This window comes from Crocodylus siamensis, chromosome 12 (assembly GCF_052110815.1).
Source record: "Crocodylus siamensis isolate JL-2025a chromosome 12, ASM5211081v1, whole genome shotgun sequence".
Lineage (NCBI taxonomy): Eukaryota > Metazoa > Chordata > Crocodylia > Crocodylidae > Crocodylus > Crocodylus siamensis.
This window is the reverse complement of record NC_143406.1, coordinates 19,947,744-19,962,384: the sequence shown is the minus strand read 5'-3', so window position 1 is coordinate 19,962,384 and position 14,641 is coordinate 19,947,744. Positions and strand designations below refer to the sequence as shown.

The window sequence follows — 14,641 nt, the reverse complement described above, 5'->3', positions numbered from 1 at the left end:
TGGAGCCTCTGCCCCCTGCCTGCCTCTCCCCTCCCCTTTTCTCCCCTTGTTCTTTGCTGGCAGGCTCCATTCCCACTGAAGCCTGGAGCATGGATTCTAGCCCCAATCCAGGCCTGTAGCAGTTACGTAGGCAGTGCTGTAGGGCTGGGCTGGGGCCATACTGCTTGTCCCAGGCTGCAGTAGGGATGAAACTTGCTGGCACAAAGCATGGGTAAGCAGGGGAAAATGGGTATCGGGGTGCGGGGGGGAGCAGGGCCCAGAGGTTGCAGGGTAAGAGAGGCAGGGGTGCAGAAGTGGCAGTGGATCAGGCAGTAACTGTGGCTTCATCCCCACCCTGAAGCCAGAGCCAGAGCCAGAGTCAGAACTGAAGCCGAAGCTGAAGCCAGAGCCAGAGCAGGAACATACCTTCTCCACGCTGCCTCATACTTGATTCCAGGACAAGCTTTTTTTTCCATGTTAAATAGGGGGTGAAGCTTCATCTTGGAATCAAGTAAGTACAGTATAGCTGATAAAGTGGATAAGAGACTATTAGATGGGTCTTTTGTTCTAAGAAGCACATTAGAACATATGTACTATGTAGTCCAATTTGAAAAGTTGCACTGCAATTACACAAGTACTGTGGAGTGGGATTTGTGAACCTTGCAAGAAAAGTACTGTATGTGGCTGGTGGATCTTGTATATTTTGTAAATATTTTCAAAAGAACTAATGGACTTGATCTGGTTTGATGACAGACAGCTCCCTAACCTGGAAGCTCTTGAAGAACCAGGGGCTGCAGGCCATAGTGTTTGTAAGGTCAGGTTTCTCTAAGTAGTTGAAAGCCATCTCCTCCTTTCCAGGGCCGCTCTGTGAAGGACAGTACCCTCAGGAAAGCTCAGCGGCGCAGTTTCACCCCAGCTAGTTTTCTGGAAGAGGACACAGTAGATTTTCCAGATGAACTGGACACCTCATTTTTCGCTCGGGTAAGAGAAGCAAGACTGGCTTTGTCCCAATATATGCAGGCTGTAGAGAGCACTAGAGCAACAGTATCTGTGTGGTCCAGAGAAAAGGGCTGATTCCTCCAGAACTGCTTTTGAGTCATTTTTCTCTTGTGTCTCATTGCAGTCCTTCTGATGGGGCTTCTGTTTCTTTGCCCAGGAAGGAATCCTCCATGAAGAGCTCTCTACTTACCCTGATGAAGTGTTTGAATCTCCATCTGAAGCTGCGCTCAAGGATTCTGAGGTGAAGCCTCAGGATCAGACAGACCTGACAGGAGGTGCCTTAGACAAAAATGAGCTTGAAAGAAGCCATCTGATGCTGTGAGTTTTTTCCTGACATCTAGCAGAAAGTAACTCATAGAATCATAGAAAAGTAGGGCTGAATCAGACCTCAGGAAATCATCTAGTCTAACCCCTGATTAAACCATTCCAGCCAAGTAACCCAGTGGTTCGCAACCTTTTTGGATGCAAGGCACCCCTCACTGGACTCAAGGCAACCATCCATAACTTTTATGAACTGAGTGGCACCCAATTTCAAAAATTAATCTATATATTACAGTGCTTACCTTCTTGTAGAGGTGCCAGACATTGAGGATGGGAGACTGACCAGGCAGGGACAAACTTACCTGCTTATCTCTTTACACCTCATGGCACAGTTCAAAGGATCTGGTGGCTCTTAAAGCCTTCCAAGGATGGAGATTCCATAACCTCTCTGGAAAGCCTGTTCCAGTGGTTAACCACCTTTACAGTAGAACAGTTAGTCCTCATATCCAAGCTGAATTTCCCTTACTATAGCTCAAGTCCTGTCCTTGTGCCCACAGACAATAATATAGCACCACCCTCTTTATAACTTCCCTTCAGGTATTTGAAGATTGTTCTCAAATCCACCCTCAGTCTTCTCTTATTCTGACTAAATAGTTTCAGACTTTCCTCATTAGGTATGTGGTCACCAAGTCTGGATGCAATATTCCAGGTGAGGCTTCACCAGTCCTGAATAGTGTGGAAGAATCACTTTTCTTAACTTGCAAGTGACATAAGTCTGGGACATTTCACAGAGTGGGCCAGATTCTATTCCATCTATTGAGTATCTAAGTGTGATTTTATTTCATTCTGTTCAGGTCCTAAAAATTCATTAATACACCTCCTGGGTGCATCCAGATGAGTGTGTACGTTCCTCTTGCCCCATCTCAAACCCCTGTGAGACAGGGCAAGAGGCACATACAGGAATAAAAAAATGTTCCCTGTGCTGCAAGTTTGCAGTGCAGGGAGAAAATTAGACCCCTGGATATCCAGGGGTCAAAAAAAAACAGAGATAAAAAAAGTGGGGCAGGGCATGGTCTCGGACCGTGCCTTGAGGCAACTGGAGGCTGGGTCCTCCACGTAGATGCTCTGGCTGCCAAAGCGTCTCTGTGGCTGGCCCTTGCCCTGGTGCTGAAGCATGCTGCATGCCAGGCAGTGCTTCAGCACCAGGGCTCCAGTACTGGTAAGTAAGGAGTTGGGGGGGCTGGAGGAGGGGGAGAGGAGGGACCCCCCCAGCCCCACCCCGATCCCTTTCCTGCCTGGCCTCATCTCCCACCAGCCCTCCCAAGGCCCCTGATCCCTTTCCTGCTTGGCCCCATCCTGGACTTGCTTCCCAGCCCCCCCCCCCCCGATCCCTGCCCTGCCCTGCCCCGCCGCATTCCCTGCCTGCCTCCCAGACCTCCCCAATCCCTGCTCTGGCCGGCCTCAGCCCCCCAAGGCCCCAAATCCTGCCCCACCACCCCAGCATCCCCAGAGTAAAAAAACTAACAACCCCCCCAGCACTTACCGGCAGTCCACCTGCTGTCTGTGTCACTGGGGCCCCACCCACACAGCACAGGGCAAAGGGACAGCCTCAGCAGCGCCAGCCCAGACCTTCCTGCCCCAGGCTGCCCTCTGCTGTCTGGGGGCACTCTGCCAGGAAGTCCCGGAGCCTTCACAGCCCCTGCTGCTTAAGGTAAATAGAAGCTTTTTTCGGGTTTTTTTCTTTAATGACAGCCATGCACCCCCAGGCTCCCATGACTGCAGACTACAGACCTGGAAAGCTCTTAACCAGTTTCTGTAAAGCTGGCAAAGAAGAATATGAAACAAAGAACTCAGGGTGGATTTACATTCTGCAGTATCTTCACTAAATATTGTAGCTGCCAAAAAAAATTCTTGATTGTGGTATAATGGATAGTGGGTGTGATGAGAACAGTCCAGGGACAGTGGTAGTGGCAAGCAGTTGAGTGGGAGGAAATAGGAGAGATGGGTGGGGACTTGGTACTGAGTGCAGAAGGGAGTGGGTGCTGAGAGGCAGGGAGGGGGAAGGAGAAGGAGAGGCGGGGTCAGGCTTCTTACCTGATTTTAAAAGCCTCTGGCTGCTGCTCCCATGGTGTGGCCTACCTGCCTCAGTATGGGTGAAAGGTTGGGAGTGGGGGAGGCAGGGGGGTTCAGCCACCACTGTAGTGCTACTCGTTACTCCTGCAAACCCTTTACAAAATCCTGGATCCACCTATGCAGGGATATACTTTCCAACACATGCCCTACTACTACTACTATTATCTGTATTACTTCGATTTATATCTTATTCTATCTAGAAAGACTTAGAGGGCTTACAGTAAATTAAAAACTACAACAGTAGACTCCCCAGATCTACAAAACTCTATACCATACCACTCCTGCTTTCCTCCAATCACTCCAATCTGATGAGCATGTAGCACTCTGCATTCACTTTGCAGTTTGGCAGTTTGACTTGGTTGACGAGACTGGGGAATGTAAAGCCATCCTGAGTTCTTTGTGTCATGCTTTTCTTTGCCAGCTTTACAGAAACTGGTTAAGAGCTTTCCAGGTCTGTAGTCTGCTTGTCCTGCCAGGTGTAATGTGGTCCCAATGAGCACAGGCAAGTCTTTGGTGCTCAGTGAAGTGTTTGGAAATATCAGCCAAAGATCGACATTAAGTCAAGGCATGCAATGTGCGCCATAGGTAATAGAGAGCAGGCATTAGCACTATGTAATGTGATTTGCAGCAAACAGCAAGGGGATATGAAGACAGGGCTCCTGGATACATCACACAGCATGTCCTCAGATTAATGTGAGCAAGTGGTGAGGCTGAAGCACAACCTGCAGATGCTCCATGAACATGAGGTGTGGGGTATGCAGTGAGAATGGGGGAGGAGGGCTAGGAGTTTATTCTTTGAAATTGCCTTTTCATTTTTAATGTTAAGTGTTACTAATTTTAAGTGTTCCTGCTGCCAAAACAGAACAGTGATTTGGTTTTGGAATCTGGTTGCCAGAACTTGAATTTGCTTCACCTGGCTGCCAAATAGACATTTCAAAAGAGAAACAAATAGGAAATAATATCTTAAAACAACCAAGATCTCAAAAAATCAGGTAACTTTCATACACAATTCATGTAATATTTATTCATTTTAATGATTTCCTTTCTCACCTCTCTTTTTCAAGGGGGAAAGTTATCTGATAATATTTATGGGGAATGGAGAAATAGTTTGAAGTGGTAGTTTTTGACTCCGGCATTTTGATTTTAAAGCCTGATCGAATTGCTTCCTAAGATAAATACACAAAGAAGAAAGAGAAAGGAAGAACAGAAGATAGTTTCTGAGAGATGACAGGCATGACATGTAACACATGACAACCTAACTTTGCTCCCCAGGCCTTGGAATACGTTTGGTCCTTTGCTTGTGTTTTCCTCTTGTCAGTCTACTTGGTGTTGATTTTCAGTTTGCCGTTTGGTAATAGCAAAGTATTTCAAGAGTAGATTTTCTCTGGTGGGATAAGTCGGATTTTCATTAAACATAAATGCAGTAGGAGGGGTAAGATCAGGTAGCAAATTGATATATTGGATAGGTCCTAGATTCCTGTCTCAGGGGAGTTGTAGGGTACAACAATGGGGATAGTGATGTCATTTAGCTTCCTTTCCTCCTCTTGTTTGGTCAGAACATCTTGCTGGATCTCATGGGCTAAGGTTAAAATCACAGGTCCCAGCTGGTGGTGGCAATGGTTACAGTGGTGATGCTGATGCTCAACCTTACCAGAAAGTCAGCACCTAAAAGTGATGGAAACACAGTACCATCAAAATTAATCAAACAAAGCACACAGTGGTCTATATAAGGACATATCCTTGCATTTTAACAGTATTTTGCTGAGACAGTTCTTTAACCAGGCATCTTAAACCACCTAAAAGCAGTATTTACTTCAGACATCCTATTTATTTTACTTGGTTCTATGCTTTCATAAAACAACAACTCTGCATAACATACTTGTAACTTGAAATAGCCTCTTGTCATCTTCCAGCTACTTCACTAATAGTTTAAGAGTTAACCTTTAGGTAGTCTTGAACTAAGCAAGGGGTGATATGATCAGGTTTGGGTCATGAAACATACTATGAAGTGTGTTTTGGGGGAAATGTGATTGAGTAGAGGGCATTTTTATACATAGATTCATAGATTGAAAGACATCTGGGGTTAGTCTCCTCCTGAAGGTTTCCAGGGTAGGTGATTGCACCACCTCTGGAGGGAGTTTATTCCACAAACTGAAGAAGTTTTTCCTAATGTTGAGCCTGAAACAGTCTTCCAGGCATTTGTGGCCGTTACTCATAGTTTTCCACAAGTGCGCCCTGGTGAACAGTTGTTCACCGAGCCCTTGATGTACTCCCCTGGTGTAGTGGTAAGCTACTACCACATAGTTGGGAACCTGTGAGAATGCCTCTGTATTAAACACTGTTGGAAACATCAGTGAATCTGGATATAAGAATATGCAATACATCTTGTATTAGAACATTTTTGAACCACTAGTGTATGTTGTGCAGTTCATAGCTGGTTATATGAGTGGTGGGTGTCATTAAGCCAGTCATGCAGTTTGCCACAAATGATATCAATAGGACATCTGGGCATAGTGTGCACAGCATTGCACACGATGCTTACAAGGTTAGGCCCCTGGTGTGTTGGTGTGTACCCAGCAGTGCAGCGAAAAATAAGAGTAACACATGAAGTGCTGTTTGAAATGGACTTGATGCCACTGAGTCTAGGAAATCATGAAGCAGCTAGTGCAAAGCATGGAAGAAGAAAGGGCTGTAGTTTCAAGGAACTTTGATCGGAGAACAGGAGCCCTCTGGGGTCTGCCTTCCCCCCACCAATGCCAGTAGACATTGAACAGTCATTGTCCTCTGCCTTTTGCCATACTTTGGAGAAAGAAAGCATCGCTGTCCCAATTTTATGTTTTAGTCCCCTGGAGCGTGGTTGGCGAAAGCAGAAGGAAGGGACCCTGCAACAGCCGAAAGTTCGCTTACGGCAAGAAGTGGTGAGTGTGAGTCCACAAAAACGTGGCCAGCGCATCACTGTCCCTGTCAGGAAGCTCTTTGCTAAGGAAAAGAGACCGTATGGACTGGGCATGGTGGGCAAGCTGACAAACCGCACCTATCGCAAGCGCATAGACAGCTACGTGAAACGGCAGATTGAAGACATGGATGACCACAGGTGAGAGCAGCCAACCCCTTTCCTTTAAACTTCCATAAAGTAAACTGGTTATTATTCAAGTGCCACTACCTCTTGCTGGGTAGAATAAATCAGACTAACTCTTTTTAAGTCTGTGCATGTGCATGCACACACATACATATGTACCCACCAGTACATGTATGGGAGCAAAGTAAATACTACCACCCTTTGCTGGATGGAGTGCATCACTCTTGCTCTGTAAAATCTATTCTTTGTACTGGGAATTCTCTCTGTTTATATTTTAAATAAAGGAAGTCCAAAATAGAGTCCTGTCATGGATACTGAAGCCCTTGGGCACTTTGGTAGCCTGGCAGTTCTTCCAGTGTGGACTGTGCTGATCCTCTGCACAGACGCATCTGTCTGATTAGATAAATTGAGATTAGATAAATTAGATTGGGGAAGGCTGGGAAACTCTTCTCATTACCCTTCTCCATAATACATTTGTTTAGTTACAGAAAAAGTTTGAATTTCAGCCTGACATGTATTGTTATGAAAGTTTGTTTCAGTGCAACACAAATGTTCATAAAAAGTGAATACAAAATGGACTGAATCTCTGTTCTAATCTGCTATCAGGTTCCCAAATCACTTCCACCAGCCTTGTCCCAGTTCTGATTAAATTTGTACCTGATCCTCAGTGCTAATGAGCACCATAAATGAACACCACCCATGTTTGTATGTGTCAGCAGGTATTTCTCTTAGTTTTTCAAGAAAGTCATCCCATAAAATTATTAATATGATTGGATTCCTAGGTCTGATTCTCTCTCTTTCCCTGTCCCTAGGCCTTTCTTCACCTACTGGGTCACCTTTGTTCATTCACTTATCACAATCCTGGCAGTGTGCATCTATGGCATTGCTCCTGTGGGGTTCTCTCAACATGAAACTGTAGATTCAGTAAGTAAATCCTTTGGTGATTTGCCTGAAGTTTGATACTCAGCAACTGTTTATTACTTTGGCCTCTGACTTCATGTCACAATGTGTCATTTATTAGTGTATCACTTTCCAAATCCCAATAACTAGAAATTTGCTAACCCATGGGGAGGCACACACTTTCACACTTGCAGCCACACACACATGCACCTTCACTTACACACTGTTAGATGTGCAACTTCCCAGATCTCCTAAGAAAACTTATTTTCAGGGACAGCAAACTACCAGCACATCAGAAAGGCTTGATTGTGAAATATGACTTCCTGCCATTTGCCCTCATTAGGTAGAATGCTTCCTGGTAATATCAATATCTGTCTTAGTGTAGCTTGCCTGGTAACATTCACATTTAGAAGCAGGGTTCCTTGCAGCCTGCTGGCTCGAATAGCACTACATGGCAGTATCAAAGAAATTAATTCTTTGCATGAAATCCCTGGTATAGGACCAAGCTAGAACTGGGTCCCAGTTATCAGAATGTTTCAGGAACTAGATTTGCAAGCTTGGTTTGCCATGCTTGTTTTTCTCCTCTTGCGTTTCACATTTGTGTTTCCCGTTTAACACCTTTAGCACTACGCTCTCTCCCTCGTTAGGAACTGGCATTCACAACAGGGTATAAAGTTTATTACAGAGTCTGAGAAAGCCATTTACCAAGTCTCCCTGTAATGGCTGGAGCATCAGCCCTATGATCTCGCTCCTCCCAGAAGGCAAAAACATGGCACAAACCTTGGAAAACTGACTTTCCCTCTTCAGGAAAAAGAAATCATTTGCGCTCTCCATCCATTTATTTATGTGCTACAGCCAGAGATGGTCCTAGCAGGCTGTGGGGCCTGGGACAAATCAACCTGTGCGGGGCCTGGATGCAAAGAAGGCAGCAGCGGTGGGGGAAGGCGGGGGGTGAGTGGCTGGACACAAAGCCGGCAGTGTTGGCCCTGCAGGAGGGGCCACAGCTACCCCACCTGGCTGCACAGGGCCTTCCAAAGCACAGGGCCCAGGGCAGTTGCCCCAATTCATGCCCACCCCCACCCCCCCGGGGACAGCCCTTCCTACAGCCTACCACATGCTGTCAAAAGCCTCCTTATTTTAATGCAGCTACCCAGCCTCCATATCCTCATACCCCTCGTAAATACAGATATGCACACACTGTAGGAGACACTCTTTGAAGTATGGTCCCTCCTCTTCTTTCCCATGTGCTTTATGGGTGGACAGTTGGCAAAACTGACTTTCAGAGCACCATTTTAGAGTAAACAGTGAAGTCAGCATGCAATGAGATGAAAGGAGTAGCTCATATCTCAGAGCTACAGTATAAATACTACTACCCCATGCTGCTCATTCATGTGGGCACCAAGGATACTTCCAGGGAAGAACCTGAGCAGATCAAAAGTGACTACAGGGCTCTGGGTTCAATGCTGAAGGGGACTGGGGCTCAGGTTGTGTTCTTCTAGATCCTTCCTGTCAAGGGGAAGGGTCCAGGCAGGAGTGGATGCATCCTGCAGATCAGTGCATGGCTGCACAGATGGTGTTGCTAGCAAGGCTTTGACATCTTGGAACATGGGGTGTTGTTCCAAGAAGAAAGGTTGCTAGGAAGAGACAGGATCCACCTGACAAAGAAAGGGAAGAGCTCCTTAGGAGACAGGCTTGCTAACCTACTGAGAAGGACTTTAAACTAGTTTCACTAGGGGATGGAGAACAAATTCCTGAGGTAAGTGGGGAAGTGCGTGGCCTGGAGGAAGTGCAAGAAGGAGGGGGCAGCTGGGGAGGCCTTTTTGTGCTTCCTGAGAAAGTAGGGCAATTGTCTAGTTACCTCAGATGTCTGTACATGAATGCATGGAGCCTGGAAAACAAGCTGGAAAAATTGGAAGTCCTCTCACAGTCATGGAACTGTAATTGGAATAACAGATGACTAGAATAACAGAGACCTGGTAGAATAGCTCACGTGACTGGAGCACTGTCATGGATGGGTATAAACTGTTCAAGGAGGACAGGCAGGGTAGAAGAGGAGGAGGAGTTACACTTTCTTTAAAAGAGCTGTATGATTGCTCAAAGCTCCAGTATGAAACTGGAGATATGTCTGTTGAAAGTCTGTGAGTTAGGGTCAGAATGGGGAGCAACAAGGGTGATGTTGTGGTTGATGTCTGCTATAGAACACCAGACCAAGAGAATGTGGTAGATGAGGCTTTCTTCAAACAGCTAGCAGAAATTTTCTGATCACAGGCCCTGGTTCTCTTCAATTACCCTGACATCTGCTGGGAGGAAAATACAGCAGTGCACAGGCAATCCAGGAATTTTTGGAGAGTGTTGGGGACAATTTTGTGGTTCAAGTGTTGAAAAGGCCAACTGGGGGACAAGCTCTTCTTGTCCTGCTGCTCACAAACAGAGAAGAATTGGTGGGAAATGTAGCGGCAACTTGGGCAGCAGCAATGATAAGATGCTTGAGTTCAGGATCCTAACAAAAGGAAGGAAGGAGAGCAGCAATGTAGAGACCCTGGACTTCAAAAAAGCAGACTTTGACTCCTTCAGAGAGCTGATGGGCAGGATTCCCTGGGAAACCAGTCTGAGGGGGAAAGGAGCCCAGGAGAGCTGGTTGTGTTTTAAAGAAACGTTACTGGAAGCACAGAAACAAACCACCCCGATGTGCAGTAACACTAGCAAGTATGGCAAAAGACCAGCTTAGCTTAGCAGGGAACTCTTCAGTAAACTAAATCACAAAAAGGAAACTTATAAGACGTGTAAACTTGGACAGATAACTAGGGAGGAATCTAAGAGTATTGCTTGGGCATGCAGGTATGAAATCAGGAAGACCAAAGTGCAATTGGAGTTGCAGCTAGCAAAGGACACGAAGGGTAACAAGAAAGGTTTCTACAAGTATGTTAGCAGCAAGAGAAAGATTGGGGAAAGTGTAGATTCTTTACTAAATGCGGGAGACAACATAGTGACAGATGATGCGGAAAAGGCTAAAGTACTCAGTGCCTTTTTCACCTCAGTCTTCACACATAAGGTTTGCTGCCAGACTACTGCACCTGGCAGCACAGTTTGGGGAGGAGGTGAGTAGGCAGAGGTAAAAGAACATGTGAGGGATTTTTTAGATAAGCTGAATGTGTACAAGTTCATAGGGCCAGACAGGATGCACCCAAGGTTGCTGAGGGAGTTGGCTGTTGTGATTGCAAAGCTTCTGGCCATTATCTTTGAAAACTCTTGGCAATTGGGAGAAGTTCCAGACAACTGGAATAGGGCAAATGTAAAGCCCATCTTTAAGAAAGGGGAAAGGGAGAATTCAGGGAACTACAGGCTGGTTAACCGCACCTCAGTCCTTGGAAAAGTCATGAAGCAGATCCTCAAGGAATTCATCTTGTAGCACTTGGAGGAGAAGAATGTGATTAGGAACAATCAGCATGGATTCACCAAGGGTGAATCATGCCTGACTAACCTGATTGCCTTCTGTGATGAGATGACTGGTTCTGTGGATGTGGGAAGACCAGTGGACATGCTATACCTCGACTATAGCAAGGCTGTTGATACAGTTTCCCAGAACATTCTTGCAGGCAAGCTAAGGAAGTACAGGCTAGATGAATGGACTGTAAGGTGGATAGAAAACTGGCTGGAGCATTGGGCTCAGAGTCAATGGCTCGATGGCTAATTGGCAGCCTGTATCAAATGGAATGCCTCAGCGATCAATCCTGGAGACTGATTTTGTTCAATATCTTCATCAATGAGCTGGAAGAAGGGATGGAGTGCACCCTCAGTAACTTTGCAGATAACACCAGGCTGGTGAGAGTAGTGGATACACTGGAGGACAGGGATATGATTCAGAGAGACTTTACAAATTTGAGGCCTGTATGGCGGCACAGTAGGGGGCGCTACTATGCAGAGCCACATGCCTAACTGTGCCAGACCTAAACACCTTGCTTCAGGAGTCTCCCTCAGGGAGCCTACAGCCAGCTGTCTCACTTCACTTCCTGAAGAACACCCATAAGCCTAGGGTAATGCTGCCACCACCCAGGCACTGGTCTCTGTTATGGCTCTGTGCAGCTTGGGGCACACGGACCCTGTGAACCTTGGAGTTGCTTTGACCACAGGTAATATTTATGGGTGCCTCTTTCAGCATGAAACATCCCAAGAAAATCTCAGGTAGGGCTGAAAGAACATAAACAGGCTCTACTGGCCAAACTGGGAGCACAAAGGCTGGTCTCTCCCTCCTCCACAATATCACAGCAAGGCATGCTGTAACTCAATACCTTTATTGATCAGAGGGGTAGAGGGGGCAGGTAGTGTCAGAATACACTTTGAGCAAACATTATCAATCCGAGCCTTATACAGTCTTGGACATAATAATCCTTCTAAAATGTGTCTGACCTAGACATAAATCCTAACTCCTGGCTAATTTCTAGTCTTTACTTACAGAGAATCATCCAGGCAGCTGCCTAGAGGTACTTTGCTTGTGGCTTTTCAAAATGCCCGCTCAAGGAAGAGAATATTCCCCTCTCCCCTCAGAAATGTGTCCAGCCAGGTCACCTGGTTGACCAACCTGAACCAAAAAGAAAGCAAGAGAGAGGAAGATGGGGTTCACTTGAAATGATCCAAGTGAGAGGCAGAGAGAGGGAGATTTCTTCACAGAGTAGACCAAAAGAAATCTCATGATGTTCAGTAAAAACAAGTGCAAAGACCTGCATATAGGATGGAACAGTCCCGTGAACTGGTACAGGCTGGGGACCAACCAACTAAGCAGCAGCTCTGCAGAAAAGGACCTGGGAGTTACAGTGGTCAATAAGCTGAATATGAGCCAGCAGTGTGCCCTTGTTGTGAAGAATCAGAGAATCAATGAGTCGGAAGGGACTTAGATTATCTAGTCCGACGCCCTGCCATGGGCAGGAAGGAGCACTGGAGGTGGCAGGGGTCATAAGACCCCAGCCAGGTGCCTATCCAGTCTCCTCTTGAAGATCTCCAGGGAAGGTGAGAGCACCACCTCTCTGGGAAGCCTATTCCAGGCTCTGGCCACCCTTACCGTGAAGTAGTTCTTCCTAATATCTAACCTAAACCTATCCTCCCTCAGCTTGTGGCCATTGTTCATGGTGAGTCCAAGGGGGGCCCTGGTGAACAGATTTTCCCCGAGTCCCTGCTGGTGGCCCCTGATAAGGTTGTAGGCAGCCACAAGATCCCCCCTCCTTTTGAGGAGACTGAAGAGATTCGGGTCCCTCAGCCTCTCCTCATAGGGCTGGCCACGGAGGCCCTCAACCATACGAGTGGCCTCCTCTGGACCCTCTCCAGGTTCTCCAAGTCCTTCTTGAAGTGCAACGCCCAGAACTGGACACGGTACTCCAGCTGCGGCCTGACCAGCGCCGCATAGAGGGGGAGCAAGACCTCTCTGGACCTGTCAGTGATGCCCCTGTTGATGCATGACAGGGTGCGGTTGGCTTTGCCTATTGCTTCGTCGCATTGGTGACTCATATTTATCCTGGAGTCAATCCTGACTCCAAGATCCTTCTCTGCCTCTGTGCTGCCGAGACAGTCAGCCCCTAACCTAGAATGCTAGTATACTGAGCATTAGTAATACTGAGATGCATTAGTAAGAGCCTTGCCAGTAGAACCAGAAATTATTTCTCCCCTCTATTTGGCACTGGTGAGGCCACATCTAGAGTACTGTGTCCAGTTTTGGGCCCCTCACTACAGAAAAGATGCAGGCAAATTGGAGAAAGTACAACAGAGGGCAACAAAAATGATTCGGGGACTGGGACACATGACTTACGTGGAAAGGCTGAGGGAATTGGACTTATTTAGCTTGGAGAAGAGGAGACTAAGGAGGGATTTAATAGTAGCCTTCAGCTACCTGAAGGGTGATTCCAAAGAGGATGGAGGATTGATCTTAGTGGTGGCAAATGACAGAACAGGGAGCAAATGACAGAACAGGGAGCAATGTTCTCAAGCTGCAACAAGGGATGTTTAGGTTAGGTATTTGGAAAATCTCTCACTAAGAAGGCTAATGGTATACTGGGCTGCATTAGTAAGAGTTTTGCCAGCAGATTGAGGGAAGTGATTATTCCCCTTTGTAGCAGGGCTCTAGGATGTGCCTGCTCCTTTAAGGGAGCAAGCAGCCTGAGAGGCTGCTTGCAGGTTGCAAAGAGGAGCTCACAAAGGACTCTCAAGTGACTGAAAGAGGGCTCAGGCTTTGCTATATAAAAAAAGCCCAGAGCCTGCACAGTTCAGTTAGTCTTTTCCTGGGAGCTATGGAGTGTGGAGCAGCAGGACTTCTGAACTGACACTGGCTCTGAATAAGGAACTCTGTAATGCAGAGAACAAGGAGAGGTACCTGGAATAGAAAAGGGCTTAATTATATGGGCAGGTGGCCCTGTTTTATATTAACCCAAAGGGATGGCTTGAATACCTGCCAGAGGGAAGGTATTCCTTATTAAGTTGTCCTAGCAGTTCAACCTGGAGCCCTGGAAGGGCAGGCAAGGCTTATTTAGAAAAAGGATGTAGGCAAACTGGAGAGAGTCCAGCAGAGGACAATGAAAATAGTTATGGGGCTGGAGCACATGACTTATGAGAAGAGGCCAAGGGAACTGGACTTATTTAGTCTATAGAAGAAAAGACTGTGGGGGCGGGACTTGATATCAGCTTTCAACTACCTGAAGGGTAGCTTCCAAAGAGGAGGGAGCTAAACTGTTCTCAGTGGTGACAGATGACAAAATAAGGAGCAATGGTCTTAAGTTGCAGCAAGGGAAGTTTAGATTAGATATTAGGAAAAGCGTTCTTACTAGGAAGGTAGTAAAACACTAGAACAAGTTACCCAGGGAGATGGTGGAATCTCCATCCTTGGAGGTTTTTAAGACCCATATAGACAAAGCTTTGGCTGGATGATCTAGTTGGGGATGGTCCTGCTTCGAGCAGGGGATTGGATTAGATGACTTCCTAAGGTCCCTTCCAACCCTAATTTTCTATGATTCTATGGTTCTAAGTACCCTGTAACCTGGGCATACATTTCAGCATAAGTTATGTTCAAATCATATTTTCAAAGTTTTCCACACAATAAGAACAGCTAGAAGCAGGCAAACTCTTTTTTTAATGAAATCCTTGAGAAATGGTGCTTACCTCTTTGGAAAATTTTGGCCTAAAAGAATCTTGTGCCTGTTAGCAGGGTTTCCATTGCCCCATGAGGTTGCATAATTCTGATACTTCCAAATTAGTGGACAGATCTGCTTCTTGTTCCTACTGCCCCACTCCTTTCATAGAATCATAGAA

The 14,641-nt window shown here is 46.4% G+C and overlaps 2 protein-coding genes across 15 annotated transcripts in view; one reads left to right on the top strand and one right to left on the bottom strand.

The window, feature by feature from the left end:
• The window catches only part of RHBDF1 (rhomboid 5 homolog 1), a 207,345-nt gene that overhangs the window by 149,756 nt on the left and 42,948 nt on the right, over positions 1-14,641 (top strand). For all 14 annotated transcript variants that reach the window (XM_090024290.1, XM_090024288.1, XM_090024287.1 and 11 more), the window contains 4 exons: positions 838-960; positions 1,136-1,296; positions 6,215-6,466; positions 7,264-7,375. In XM_090024290.1, the coding sequence (XP_089880416.1) occupies positions 838-960; positions 1,136-1,296; positions 6,215-6,466; positions 7,264-7,375 (648 nt within the window). The remainder of the gene's footprint in view (positions 1-837; positions 961-1,135; positions 1,297-6,214; positions 6,467-7,263; positions 7,376-14,641) is intronic.
• SNRNP25 (small nuclear ribonucleoprotein U11/U12 subunit 25) overlaps positions 2,764-14,641 on the bottom strand; it is a 69,685-nt gene continuing 57,807 nt past the window's right edge. Inside the window, exon 6 of the mRNA XM_090024295.1 lies at positions 2,764-5,037. The gene's annotated coding sequence lies outside the window, so the exon portion shown is untranslated. The remainder of the gene's footprint in view (positions 5,038-14,641) is intronic.